The sequence below is a fragment of the Stylophora pistillata genome, chromosome 9 (assembly GCF_964205215.1).
Source record: "Stylophora pistillata chromosome 9, jaStyPist1.2, whole genome shotgun sequence".
Classification (NCBI taxonomy): Eukaryota; Metazoa; Cnidaria; class Anthozoa; order Scleractinia; family Pocilloporidae; genus Stylophora; species Stylophora pistillata.
In genome coordinates, this window is record NC_142527.1 from 454478 (window position 1) to 468690 (window position 14213).

The 14213-nt window shown below is 37.5% G+C and overlaps 2 protein-coding genes across 5 annotated transcripts; one reads left to right on the forward strand and one right to left on the reverse strand.

Annotated features, from left to right (window-relative positions):
- Window positions 1–1243: 1243 nt before the first annotated feature.
- Window positions 1244–3169, reverse strand: LOC111333952 (heart- and neural crest derivatives-expressed protein 2). Its single transcript, XM_022939613.2, has 2 exons — window positions 2448–3169; window positions 1244–2345 (listed from the first exon to the last, which is right to left on the reverse strand). The coding sequence occupies exons 1-2, from the start codon at window positions 2805–2807 to the stop codon at window positions 2259–2261; spliced, it is 447 nt and encodes a 148-aa protein (XP_022795348.1). The 5' UTR covers window positions 2808–3169; the 3' UTR covers window positions 1244–2258.
- Window positions 3170–4827: 1658 nt separating this feature from the next.
- LOC111333944 (putative bifunctional dTTP/UTP pyrophosphatase/methyltransferase protein) lies at window positions 4828–12442 on the forward strand. 4 transcript variants are annotated; one of them, XM_022939598.2, is made up of 8 exons: window positions 4828–4986; window positions 5081–5212; window positions 5907–5948; window positions 8036–8100; window positions 8515–8579; window positions 9666–9762; window positions 10116–10130; window positions 10908–12442. In XM_022939598.2, the coding sequence occupies exons 1-8, from the start codon at window positions 4897–4899 to the stop codon at window positions 11035–11037; spliced, it is 636 nt and encodes a 211-aa protein (XP_022795333.1). In that variant the 5' UTR covers window positions 4828–4896; the 3' UTR covers window positions 11038–12442. The 4 variants fall into 4 exon arrangements, with proteins under 4 accessions (XP_022795333.1, XP_088590429.1, XP_088590430.1 ...); XM_088734303.1 differs by having other exon boundaries at window positions 4844–4992; window positions 10116–10147; window positions 10309–12442; XM_088734304.1 differs by having other exon boundaries at window positions 4844–4992; window positions 10116–10147; window positions 12141–12442.
- Window positions 12443–14213: the final 1771 nt, after the last annotated feature.

Genomic DNA, 14213 nt, shown 5'->3' on the forward strand with positions numbered 1-14213 from the left:
TTAGTTTCCGATTTGGAACTAATTATCAATACCCTACTAATTTACCATTAGGTAAATTTGAAATTATTTCTGTTCATGGTTAAAATGAGTTACCGTGAGGCTACACTCATCTTTGTTCGTGAAGAAACGCTCGCAAGATCGATTGTAGAAAGCAAACTCCAGAACTCCTTTTCCCGGAGTGAGAAGGGACAAATTAAAGAACAAGTTGTTTGCCATGGTCTCAAATTAGTTCAGTTCGGTGAATTTTACAGAAATGCAAATCCTTTTTATTCGTGTCCGAGAACCATTTTCATGAATGTATTCAAAAAACGCGAGTACTCATAAGTACTAACAAATAATCTGGATTGAAAACTGTAAATCGGTTTAAAACTGACTGGTTTATTGACGGTTTTTTTATATCGAACGTATAATTCGGTCATTTACAGTAGTGGCAAGAACTTGTCAGCAGCATCAGTAAAAATGAACTTAAGTACACAGTTAACAAAAGCAACCATTGCAATGTCGTGAATACATCCACTCGTGTTTTTTTTTTTTTTTTTTTCGGTTTCCTGGATAGATTTGGCGTTCTGGTTAGGTTTGACTTAATCGTACGAGCCAAGTTCAGATAATACTTTAGTTCGAATTTTCCGAGTCAAGTCTTTTAAAGTAGTTCGGGTAATGGAAGGGTTTGCAAAAAAAGAACTTGAAGAAAATGCTTTGAAGAAGCATTACATTTTTATAGGATTCCACAAGTATTAAACCTTTTATAACAAAAGCCCTCTCTGGAGTACCCTTTAACGAGTGAAATGTTTTTTTTTAAAACTCCTCCGCGCTTCACATTTTCGCCGTGCATAGTTTTCTTTTTGCGTTCTCTACCTGTTTCTACAGCGCTATACTTGGACTTGAAGGCTGGTTCGTTTCGTGCACTGAATCTGTTGCCTTTCGTAGCGGGGCAGAAAAAAAGGCAAAGAGACGTTATCTTTTTGGCTTAACCCTGCCATATATCGGTCGGGATTTCTAAGCGCGGGGGAGTCAGCTAAAATCATATTCTAAACGCGAAATCCGGCTCATTTTCAACCACAAACCACAAAATTTCTTAATACTTCTTGGATTTAGGCTCAAAGTACGATGCGCGTGAGCAAAACGTGTTCTGGTAAGTTACGAGGATTGAAGAATTGTGACATATTTTTAGCGCCAAAATCTCAGATTTGCTTTCTTTAAAAAATGTACGTTAGTAAATGACAAAGCTTCAAAATCTATCGTATACGAGGGCAACTTTCTGTTTTATTGTACGTTACATTTTGATAGCAATTTAACGAGAAATTTCTGACACGTTTCGAGTAAAAACAATAAGTAATTGTATAAATATTCACAACTTCGAGTAAAGTAACAATAAATAAGCTAGCAGTGTTTTCGCTTCACCCTCTTACTCACTGATTTACTTTGAATATTACAAACCAACTTTACTGCGTTTAAAAATCAACCAGACATTTTCATCTATGTTAAATATAAACTAAAGAAGGGCTTTGTTGAATTATGATAATAAATCTTTGTAGCAATTTTTATTTACATGGGAAACCTAGTGCGTTTAAAAAATGTAGGTTTCCTGTCATTACTGGTGAAATTTTGTTGAGAAAGGAATCGTGTTTTCAAGAATAAGCGAGATGTTATTTCACATTGATCGCTTGCGATGCTCTAGTGTTATAGCTGTTGATTATCCTTGCTGCAAAACAAAACTATATATCTTTGATAACAAACTAATCCCATAAATGTTTATTATTTTACACTGTATTTTCGAGTGTTCCCAAGTGCATCTAGCGCCTTGGCCATGTCCATCAAAAAAGCTAAAAATTTCACCCACCGGTCGATTAAGAGTAAATTGCGAACTTAATTGTTGAACCACAGAAGATTGAGCCATCTCCCTTCAAACGCCTCGTGTGTTGCTTTTGACGTACGCGTCGTAATAAAGCAGTGATCGTAAGATTAATGAATTCAATAACTAACATCTAGCATGTAAAATTGAAACTACGAATTTACGTTACGAACAATAACATAAAGGGTCTTATTATAGCGTTCCATGGACAACAGGCGAGGCGGTTTAGAAATAGATGTGATGCATTCAATTGTGGCTAATCCAAGAGTAAGTGTGAGTCGTGTTTCGCAAGTGCGACCCATACCGTCAACATTTAAAAATCTGTTTCTCTTTCCTGGGACTCTCGTCAGCATTTTACCCCTGGAGGTATTTAGAGTTATAAGCAGGTTTGGAGTGGAGGAGCATCTCAATTCCTCAGCTCCATCGCCCATACATACTGCGGCCATCCCGTTCGACCTCGTTTTCTCTGAGTAGACTCATTTTGGCTAGCAAGCTGTTGAACAGGGAACAATAAGTAAAGCAGCAAAATACCAAGGGAAATGCACACCGTATGTTGCGGATATGGTGGTAACTAAACAAAGATAATTTCACTTACATTATTTTCTCTTTTTCTCTTCTCTCGGCCCTCATTTTGAAAGGATAAATCCGCCACAAAGTTGCGATGACTTCGGCCCGTCTTTCCTTCATTACTTTCTTCGAGAATTTCCATCAGAAACTTGATGTAGCTGATGGCAAGCCTGAGTGTTTTGATTTTCGACAGCTTTGTGTCTGGAGGGACGTTTGGGATATGATCCCGAAGCTCAGCGAACGCTGTGTTCATGGTAAGAGTGCGTTTTCTCTCTTTACGATTTGCGGATCCGCGAGGGAACTCAGAGGTGCCTGTGTCGGGAGCTAACGAACTCGGTTGGTCGCAAGACTCACTCTTTGACTTCTCCTCTTTCAAGGGTTGTTCCATTTTACGATGAAAACGATCGCCCTTCTGATAGGGACAGCTTGTGCGAACAATAGATAATTTGCAAGGACTTTGAAACCTCTTTCACAGGGAACAAATAGTTACGGATCTCGCAGCTGCGAAACGCTACCCAACTGCGTCTCGAACTGGCTGACGGAAGTTTATCAACGCATTACCTAACACTTATCATCCAATTACAGAGCTTTAAAAACGTGGAATTACAGATAACCATGATCTGTTTGACAAAACTTAATAAGGATCACACCTGTTAACTGAGAAATTTCCAAAACATTTTGACTTAAGTTCAAGTAAATACGAACATCTCAAGTGCTATTCGCTTTTTCCAATAAAACAGTGAACATTAATTGACGTGTTTACTTGCTTGTCTACAGATAAATCGTAACGCCCCGTAATCAATGTCAAGCGATGTCAAAACAAAGCTACCTTGGCTCGTTTCGCATGTCTCACCTTGAAAATTTAAATTTTAAAACGCCACCTTCAAGATTTTCTTCTGTGGAAACAAGGAAAATTTTCATCAGAATTGCATAAAGGCACAATAGAGTCGTGCGTGGAAAACGTCAAATAACACCTCCATTTTTAATGTCATTAATGACTTATTTTTATTTTCCTTTGTCTTCTCGTGAATAATCGTCGCACCTAGATATTTTTCTCGTCTGCGAGCGGAATATCTTCTCGAATGTTGTTTTTTACATTGTAAACATTAAACTACTGCAAGATTAAGATTCTTCAAAACAACTCGCACTGTTTTCATTCATTAATGACCTCTAAGTGTTTGTCGGCGCAATCCCATGATATGCAGCGAAACGACTGCTCACAACTGCCCTATGACACATGTCAATCACTCTCGAAATAATACCGGAAACAGTTATGGTTTCCGATTTAGGGATAAACTCGAAGTTATTTATAAGTCAATTACTGAACATGGCTCGGATCCAGAATTTAAAGTCAAGGTGAATAGTTGCTGAAAATCGAAACACGGACATAAGAGACCAAATAAGAGGTTAATGGCAATCAAGTTGAATGCAGAGAGGAGAGCACCCTTTTAAAATCCCATACTTAACGTTCAAAATTTAAATTAAATTCTCATTAATTAGCGTCAGGATTTAAATTTTATTATTACTGTTACCGTTTAAAAAATATTCGTTATGGTTGATTTTCTGTGCACAAAAAAATTTTATTTGTCATTGTAACATGCATATCATCTTTTAGGGGTCGTTTCTGTAATCAAATTCTAGTTACCATAAATCATCTAATAAGACCCCCCTCTAAAAAGCCCTCCTTTTTAGAGGAAGAAATTTGTTAAGCCCCTCCCCCTCAATTAGGCCCCTACCCTCCCCCTCAAAAAAAAAAATTCAAAAGAACATTGCATGTCAGTAAGTACGATAAATTTATTCAAGTGCTGTAAGTTTTGTCTGTCATATTGATTATGGTGATTGATTCATTGATGTTATCATGTTGGCATCAGTAGAATACGGTATACGGAAATTACAGAGCGATGGTAAAAATATAACATGGCTAAACAAGGTCCATTGAGAGAGTTACATCATTGAGTTCTTCATTGAATCCTGAATTAGAGAGCCCCCCCCCCTGTATTAAGCCCCCTCTAATAAGCCCCCCAACGTACCTGAAGTAAACAAACCCCCTAAGGGGTTTATTAGAGGATTTACAGTATTAGAAGAAGTTAAAAAATTTCTCACCCAATTCACAAGACTCGAATTTGTCAGATTTTGAGTGCACAGGGAATAAATATAGATCAGATTTAAGATTAATGTCGTTTTATCTCAACAGCTTCGTTTAGCACAAAAATTGGCTAAGTTCCACTGCGGTTTTTCCAGACGGTCATACAGTGGAAACCAGCATAACAAGGCACAGCTTGCATTCATTAGACCTGTTCTCGTCATTTAGATGTAGGATAAAAATAAATCATTTCAAAAAATCGTGTTGACATGACATATTCTCAGATGATGTACTTCATTAGTAGACTGGACTCTAGTAACTCCTTTCTCGCTAAGCTCAGTAGCCAGGCTTTTCTGATGTTCTCGAACCTGACTGGTAGTTTTCAACGCCAACGATGTTGGAGCCGCTTTTAGAGGCTTTATCCGCGCAAAGAATCATTCTAGCGAGTAGTTCGCCGAGAAGATGCGAGATTCTGCGAAAAATTGTAATGGTTTAAGTATCTTTGCAAGTGTTGGATATGTTTTTGTTGCAGTGAACGACTGATTCCTCAGTAGTAAATTTTCATATTCGAAATTCAGGGTTTGAAGTTTGAAGTAATTCCCTCCAGATTTGAGGAAACACTCGATAAAACCGCTTTTAATCAGCCTTATGAATATGTCTTGGAGAATTCGAGACAAAAAGCTCTAGAGGTGGCAGGGCGGGTCAATAAGGTCAGTGTCTTAAATGTAATATTTTGAATCAGGTCACAGGAAAAGAACTGGAAAGAGTTCCATGTAGCCCCATACATTAATTATGCATTCATTTCTTAAAGACTAACCATAAAGGTTTCTTTGCAACACTCTATGCATAATTAATATATGGGGTTATATGGAACTCTTGCCAAAGAACTTCGAAGATATTCTCATGTTGCTCCCTAATTATGGTCAATTTTTTGATTAATTTCTTATCATTTATTCTAGTGATTTTTTAGCCAAACCCTTTCTGTGCTAGTTAGCCTAGGATAAAAATAAAAACTATAACCTAACTAGGACATTCTTTTAATCTGATTCATTTGCAGTTGTTAGTGTCATTTTCAGCAAAACTTCCATGTTGAAGATGAGTAATCAGTGTCTTTGAACACTTCAGAGGTTCAGAGGGTACTCAGGTAGCTAGAGTTACACTTGGCTACCCTTTTTCCCTTTACACTCTTGTATCAATATGCATGTTCTCAATACTGTTCTCCATTCATTTCCAAAGGCATTGACAAGAAGAATTTGTTTATTAATAAAGAGCTTCTTTCTATGGTGATCATTTCCTTTACTCTCATGACCTTAATGTTTGTTTCAGGGGTGATAATGTAAGGAGAAATTAGATGCTAGTCACTTCTGGGGTCAAAGGGTTCATTGAGATTTATTTACTTTTCAGAGAGAGCAACCTACCTTGATCATAGGATCGGATACTGTTGTTGTAAGTAGATCTTACATACGTGTGAATTTGTCTTCATGAAGGACTAACTCTAGGTATAAATCTGCACCAGAAAGGTATCATGGCTTTCAATTGTTTTTAGTTTATACATATTTATCATTCAACAAACATATGAAATACATATATATGAACTGCGGTTATGAAACGTATATGTGCATGATCCTTCGCAGTAAAGCACTATTTAAGCAATAGTGAAAATCAGACCTGAAAAAAATTCAGGCCTGTACGGGATTCAAACCACTGACCTCTGCGATACTAGTGCAGCGCTCTACCAATTGAGCTAACAAGCCAACTGGGAGCAGGCCATCAAATTAATTCGACATAAACCCGTAGATGATAAATCAAACAACAAACATATGAAATACATATATATGAACTGCGGTTATGAAACGTATATGTGCACGATCCTTCGCAGTAAAGCACTATTTAAGCAATAGTGAAAATCAGACCTGAAAAAAATTTTTCAGGTCTGATTTTCACTATTGCTTAAATAGTGCTTTACTGCAAAGGATCGTGCACATATACGTTTCATAACCGCAGTTCATATATATGTATTTCATATGTTTGTTGTTTGATTTATCATCTACGGGTTTATGTCGAATTAATTTGATGGCCTGCTCCCAGTTGGCTTGTTAGCTCAATTGGTAGAGTGCTGCACTAGTATCGCAGAGGTCAGTGGTTCGAATCCCGTACAGGCCTGAATTTTTTTCAGGTCTGATTTTCACTATTGCTTAAATAGTGCTTTACTGCGAAGGATCGTGCACATATACGTTTCATAACCGCAGTTCATATATATGTATTTTATATGTTTGTTGTTTGATTTATCATCTACGGGTTTATGTCGAATTAATTTGATGGCCTGCTCCCAGTTGGCTTGTTAGCTCAATTGGTAGAGCGCTGCACTAGTATCGCAGAGGTCAGTGGTTCGAATCCCGTACAGGCCTGAATTTTTTTCAGGTCTGATTTTCACTATTGCTTAAAAAGTGCTTTACTGCAAAGGATCGTGCACATATACGTTTCATAACCGCAGTTCATATATATGTATTTCATATGTTTGTTGTTTGATTTATCATCTACGGGTTTATGTCGAATTAATTTGATGGCCTGCTCCCAGTTGGCTTGTTAGCTCAATTGGTAGAGTGCTGCACTAGTATCGCAGAGGTCAGTGGTTCGAATCCCGTACAGGCCTGAATTTTTTTCAGGTCTGATTTTCACTATTGCTTAAATAGTGCTTTACTGCGAAGGATCGTGCACATATACGTTTCATAACCGCAGTTCATATATATGTATTTTATATGTTTGTTGTTTGATTTATCATCTACGGGTTTATGTCGAATTAATTTGATGGCCTGCTCCCAGTTGGCTTGTTAGCTCAATTGGTAGAGCGCTGCACTAGTATCGCAGAGGTCAGTGGTTCGAATCCCGTACAGGCCTGAATTTTTTTCAGGTCTGATTTTCACTATTGCTTAAATAGTGCTTTACTGCGAAGGATCGTGCACATATACGTTTCATAACCGCAGTTCATATATATGTATTTTATATGTTTGTTGTTTGATTTATCATCTACGGGTTTATGTCGAATTAATTTGATGGCCTGCTCCCAGTTGGCTTGTTAGCTCAATTGGTAGAGCGCTGCACTAGTATCGCAGAGGTCAGTGGTTCGAATCCCGTACAGGCCTGAATTTTTTTCAGGTCTGATTTTCACTATTGCTTAAATAGTGCTTTACTGCGAAGGGTCATGCACATATATATTTATCATTGTTTTCCTCAAAAGCAGTTAGGCTTAACAAGGGGGGATACCAATGTTACAAATTTTAAATCAATTTGTTCAGGTTCACACCTGAAGAGACACTTAAACAACTCACACAAGTTGCAATAAAAACGAGTTAACATACTAAGTTAGGAATATATTATTTAAACAATCAAACAATGGCCTCCGAAAAATGATTATTGTTAATTGTAAAACTTTGTACTTTGCGAAGAAAAGCAAAATTATACTGCTTTCAGCACATTACACATTCTTTTCTCAAAAAGTACAATTACATAAATGCTTTTTTTTGCTATGGCAGGTCTTGGATAAAGTTATTCTTGAAAAACCGAAAGACAAGGAAAATGCATTTTCAATGTTAAAAAGGTGAATGAGGTCATGATTGTATTCTTGTCTCAGGTATGCTGCAGGGGGCATGGGTTTTGATTGATATGCACTGGTCGTAAGCTTTAAATTCTTAAGTTGTTCTGTGTAAATGCAAGTTTCATAAGAAGACGTTAAGAGTTATTAGAAAAGCATGTAAAATCACTGTTTGAAAGGGTTGGCATATTTTGTATACTTTTCAAATGCTTTCAACTTCCCTTCCGTATGGCAAATTTGGTATGCATGTCAGATGTTTGTGTAAAATGAGCATGAAAACTGTTTGTGTCTGTATTTTAACATAATAAGCACCCAAGTACATGTGTTTGTGCATCTAGTACACTTAAATGCATCTTTAAAATTGATTGTTCTAATCTTGTGGTAGTATTTCATAACAAATGTACTGGTATATTTTTTCAGTTTGAGTGGCAAGGACCATGCAGTGTTCAGTGGGGTTACTCTTTTACAAAAAGAGGGTGACAAAGGTATTCATACAGTTATCTATGAAATATATCTCTATGGAAGCACTGCACTCTGTTATAAAAATTGTAATCAGGGTTTTACTAAGGATTGTAGGAAAGTCTGTTAAAAATTGTTCATTTTTTGCTTTGTAACTTTTGACTGAAAGTTTTGGGGCTTACTTCCTACTGAAAATATTTTGAAAAGAGAAGGCTCTCCTACGATGGCCAATACAAAGATTCAAAAATAGAGAGCGTTTAAAATAGGTACTACTCCAAATTCTCCATTTGAGGTAACCATAATAGTTGTTTTGTCATCGATTCATTCATGGTCAGAAAGGCCCTTGTGGAGGGTAACTGGTCAACTCACCTGCAAGTCATGTTGCTCCAAACCTGGGTTATGTCACCCTAAATGTCACCCTAAATGTCACCCTAAATGTCACCCTAAATGTCACCCTAAATGTTTGGCATTTCGCCTAAAAAAGAAAGTCGAGTTGCCCGGAGAAAAAGATACTTGAAATATCAGACCGTAAACAAGTAATAAAGGTAAAGTTGTAAGGTGAGAGGAATTATTTAAAGGAAATCAGAATGCAAAAACGTCCTGAATCACTCAAAATTATGCTTGCTAAGCTGCATCAAATTTTAATCCTCTCCTCAATCATGAACTCGGATCAGAAATACATTAATATACAACATCAAGAAATGGTTAGATATTCTAGTCGTCTCAGATAGGGAAGAATAAATGGAGGTCCTGTCTCCGGCAGGGTTGGGGTAGGAGACGTTAATTTCCTACACACGAGATTACTGTGTGATGGATGTTCTCCCCGGGGTGGGATGGGTGGGTAAAAAAAGGGGTTAGGTGTCAATTGGTACGAAAGTTCTGTTCCTTTCTCCTGCCATTCCCGTGGCGAAATGAACTAAACTAAACTAAACTTAATTAGCATAATAATGAACGTGGAATTACACCAATAAACCAAATTTCTTCAATTGGATTGATTTTCGGGAAGTTATGGGTTGATGAATTAATAGTAATCATTAGATGATCATTTAGAGTTAGTAAGCATTTTAGAACCCCAAGAGAAAACCAACTTCTTGTATCTTATTGGCTTAAAGAACCGTGCATAACCCAGTTTTATGAGGAGACGTTGGTGTCATTTGGAACGTTAACAGATGAAGTGATCCAGGCATACATTGCAACTGGAGAGCCAATGTGAGTTTTTGGTGAATTTGTCCGTTTCGTTAATTTTCTTTCGACTCAAACTTTGCGTTTTTATCAATGTGAAAATTTTTTCTCTTGCATCAAGGGCATGCTAATTTAGTGAAAAAGGGACTTTTTCGCCGTAAGGAAACGAGACAAAAGATTTGAGGGCAAATTGATAAAAAAAAAGGGGGTGACCCGTTATATTTGATTGAGTGAACTTGTCCAGCATGATTGGGATGAACTTGTAGGGAGAGAAACTGCAGTGGAGCAGCACCCCCAGATACCCAACCATTCCCTTTGGCCTCGGTCCAACCTTAGCATTGAAAGGTTCCGCAAAGGTTGTTTTTTTTTTTCCTTCTTAGGGACAAGGCCGGATCATATCCTTAAATAGACTGTAAGTATTGCTTTACGGTGCACAAATGCCATAGCTTATACTCTCAGACTGTTTATATAGCACTCCTTGTTATGTTGTCAAGCCAGCGAAGAGCGTTGCATGAAAACTGAGGGCCAGAAGCTACCGTTTTCTCTCTTTTTCTTTTCCTGCTCATTAAACAGGAGGCAGGGTGGTTTAGCAGCCGGAACTCTGAGTCGCGCGATCCAGGAGCCTCGTGTCCGGGACCAAGGTCACTCCATTTTTCTCCAATCTGTTCAAATTTTGGACCTTTTATGTTTTATTCGTATTATTTGCTTCATTGATTTGCGGGGCCCCATCAGTTTTTTTTTTTTCTCTAAGAATGAAAAATTCATCATTTTGTATGCGTTATTTTGTTTCAATCATAACAAACAAAAATTAGGTCTTCAAAACTTGTTTTAGTTACAAAATTGAGTGCTTTTCGTTTAATTGTCATAAAACCCTAAATCAAAGTGATGAAGAAAGTCAATCAGAACGAAGAAAAATGGCATGAGGAGCCAATAAGAACTTCATGTAAAAACAGTCAAGCTACCTACACTGCAGCAAAACGCCAGGGACTAAGTCATGATTGGCTGTCACGGTAGTTTTAGCATCTAATTGGTTGATAGGATGGCGCAAACTTGCTGGACCAATCACAAGGCGTATTGAAGTAAAAACTTGAGTAATACTGAAATGCTTTAGACATTGTTGAAAATTGCTCGGTGTGCTTGAAAATTTCACTGTTTTCTTTAACATCAGTTAAATATGGCATTCAGGGAATTGGTGGCACACTAGTCAAGTCTATTCATGGCGACTACTTCAATGTCATGGGATTTCCTCTGCACCACTTCTGCGTTCAAATGAGAAAATTATTTCCTAATAATATTGGCTAAGAAGACCCTTTTTGCCGTTTTTCTGTGCATACAGAAAGTGATGGAACTCTTTCCTCGCGCTGAGTCTCTCCACTCATACCGCTTTTAATTAAAAAATTCATAAAAAGAAAATGTTATGCGTTCAATATTGGATATTCTCCTATTTTTCATTTACGGTAAATCTCTGGTCATTTCATAGCTCATGTCCTTGCCAACAAGTGACTGGTCGAATGAAATTTTTTTGTTCTACCCCAAAACGATTTAAACCCGAATCGGATTCATTTTGTGGGAAGACTGAGAGGGGGGAGGGAGGGGCTAGGTTTGTCCGGATGCATACTTTAAGTCTAACAGGACCGTATGGATACTTTAAGTCTAACAGGACCGTACACATGGTTCATTTGTCATCCTGCGGAACGTCATTTTAGCCGATTATCCGTTATGATATTCGATGAGGATCGCAATAGGCCTGCGAAATGTTGTCAAGTGACATAAACTTTAGGTTTTTAGGAAAGCATTGACTTTTTCATGCTTGACATGTGCTCTAAACCTATATTTTGCTCAAAAATTACCCAGAAAGACAAACATTGCTCGAGATTGTTGGAACCTTAAAAAGTTGCTCCAAAAGCCTAAAGTGTCTCAAAAGTTTCCGAGCACAACTGGAACAAGCCTAATTCCCGGAAGGAACTCGTATTAGATTCTTGGTGACAAGGAAACCGAATTTTTTTTCCTTCCTACCCTGTCACCCTGCTATGTCGGGCGCGCGCAAGGGTATCAATGTTGACCGGCCACCAAATTCCGGCGCAAAATTTTAAAGGGGAAGATAAGAAACAACAGCATTCACGGAAAATACGCATAACAAATTGAAACGTTCATAGAAAGCAGTCCAAAGCTGTAAAAGGAAACAGGAATACAGATAGGAAAACTTAAGCTCGTGAACACAAGGCTTACCTCTACAACGTTCGCTCATGCGCAGAGTTTTGACCGCTTTGTTGTAGAAATTAGTAAAGGCGGAAAAAATTTTACGAAATAAGAGCTACTTTGGACCACAGTTCCGCTATCAACAGAGGAGCATTTTCCAATGCGATAACATTGTTTTTAAAGCCATCTTTCTAATTTTTTCTCAGGACATAACGCAGTGTTTTCATTGTATCGAAATTGACAATGGCATTTATTTACGCCACAAACTTCGCTGGGTAATTAAAAATGCGAAGTATGTTTTCGTTCACTTTGTTCCATCTCATTATGTCAGTCAATCACAGAGTTCTTCATTCTTGGACGAATTTTTAACATTTAATGTTTCATTTATAAACAAGGTATCTTATTTATGGGTAACTTCACCGTGAGAACAAGACTAGCCAGTATCCTAGTATAGTTTTTTTGCTGTCTTAGGAGTACACTTATTAAAGATTAAAGCCAATACGGAAGACTTCAGAGACTATTTATATGAGTTGATTTGCGCTAAAGTAGCGGAGATCCATTACAAACATTTTTACCTTTAACAAAAAGATCTTGAATGAGACCTATTTGTAGATATTACCCACGTCTATATCCACAAATCGTTCGGTTCACTTGTGACAATAAATTCTTTATCAATTACGGTTAAGTATCAAGCTTGTTCCCCATTTTCGTGGTAAATATGTATTTCATAAACAATCCCAAATGAAAGTAGGCGTCAGGACTTTAAAACTCCGCAAAACTAAGGGTTAAAAAAACTGCCGTGTTTAAATAATTTTTGAAATATCTCCATGCGAATACGACTTTTCTCTCCTAAGCTAAATGTACGTCAGCCCTCCACTCCGCAATTGGGCGATCTCAACATTTATACAACCAACTGTCATTAGCGAAGGATTTGATGGGAAAAAACTAGTGCAACGTAACGTAAAACTGCAAATATTCAAGAGTCGACAACAGATTTTTTTCGGTTTTAGTGTCCGTGCGCCTTTCAACTCGATGATTCCTCTCGTCGTGTAGATTGTTACTCGAGTGACAGTGAATTCAGTAGCTTTTATTTCCATACTTTACGGACTTAATGGCCATTGTCTTTGTTAGACTCAAAGGCGACGGCGCGAGAGGTGCTCTACTGTGTCTCTTCGTTGAACCACGTCATACGTTTACTGTGATCATTGCTGAGCCTGACATGTGTGATAATGAAAATCAAGATCTTTAAACTGTCACCATTTTCTTGGTTTAAGTTTGACTTCAAACATATACAGTTGTAGTTAAAGTTTATCGGGATAAAGCTTTGGGAGTGAACCAAAGAGCAACTTGCCGAGAGTCATTTCCATTGGTTTAATTGCCTGTCATAAGTCAGTTGTCACTTACTACTCCATACCTTAATTTTTCTTAAAATATCACGGCCATTCTTTTGTAATATTAAGGGTTTGTACTGTCACTTAAACCGACGATATTTTTAGTCTTGGGTTGTGGCTCGTTTTTTTTCGCTATCTTTTCTTTTTTCAAAGGATAAAAAATTCTTTTGTATTTTTTGTTGCTTGTCGTCGCTCATTCAATTTTAATTATGTTGTAAATTGCGCGCGATACCAATCTGCACGCGATCCATTGTTTGGCAAAATCTTTTTAGCCTCAGTTTGTTATAAATAACAAACTGGATTGAAATAAAATGAAAAAAAAGTTGTTGTGTTTACAACTAATGAGTAGAGGCATCCTGTATCATAGCTTGAAATTTGAAATAGTTACGCGAATTGGGGTTTGTGCTTGAAATGCTAACTGCGAAAAGATTGAATCGACTGATATTGCAACGGATGCATCTGTTTGCTGTTTTATTCTCTACGCCCGTCTCTATCAGCTCAGACAGGGTGAATTAAATCTTCAATTCGCATCGTTTAGCTTTCTTTTGCTTGTCTCTCAGATGGATTGCTTGATTCCCTATTCAAACCACTTTTCTCGTTTCTCCACAACACTTGTGTGGCGTGTCCAGATGGTTCCTAGCTTAAACGACAGATCAGTGCTACAAAATTCTTGGGAGAACCCGCGAAATAAGTTTCTTAAAAAATTTTGATTGAAAAGAATGTCAAAGTAAAACTATTAACTCATTCACGGGTTCTCGTAACGCAGCACTCGTGATCTCGAGAGATCACGTTTGTTAGAGTCCTCATCATTGCCAAGTTGCTCACGTCCCTCTTTACTTCAAAAGTTTGAAGCACTTTGTCAAATGCTCGTAAAAAAAAAAAAATGGA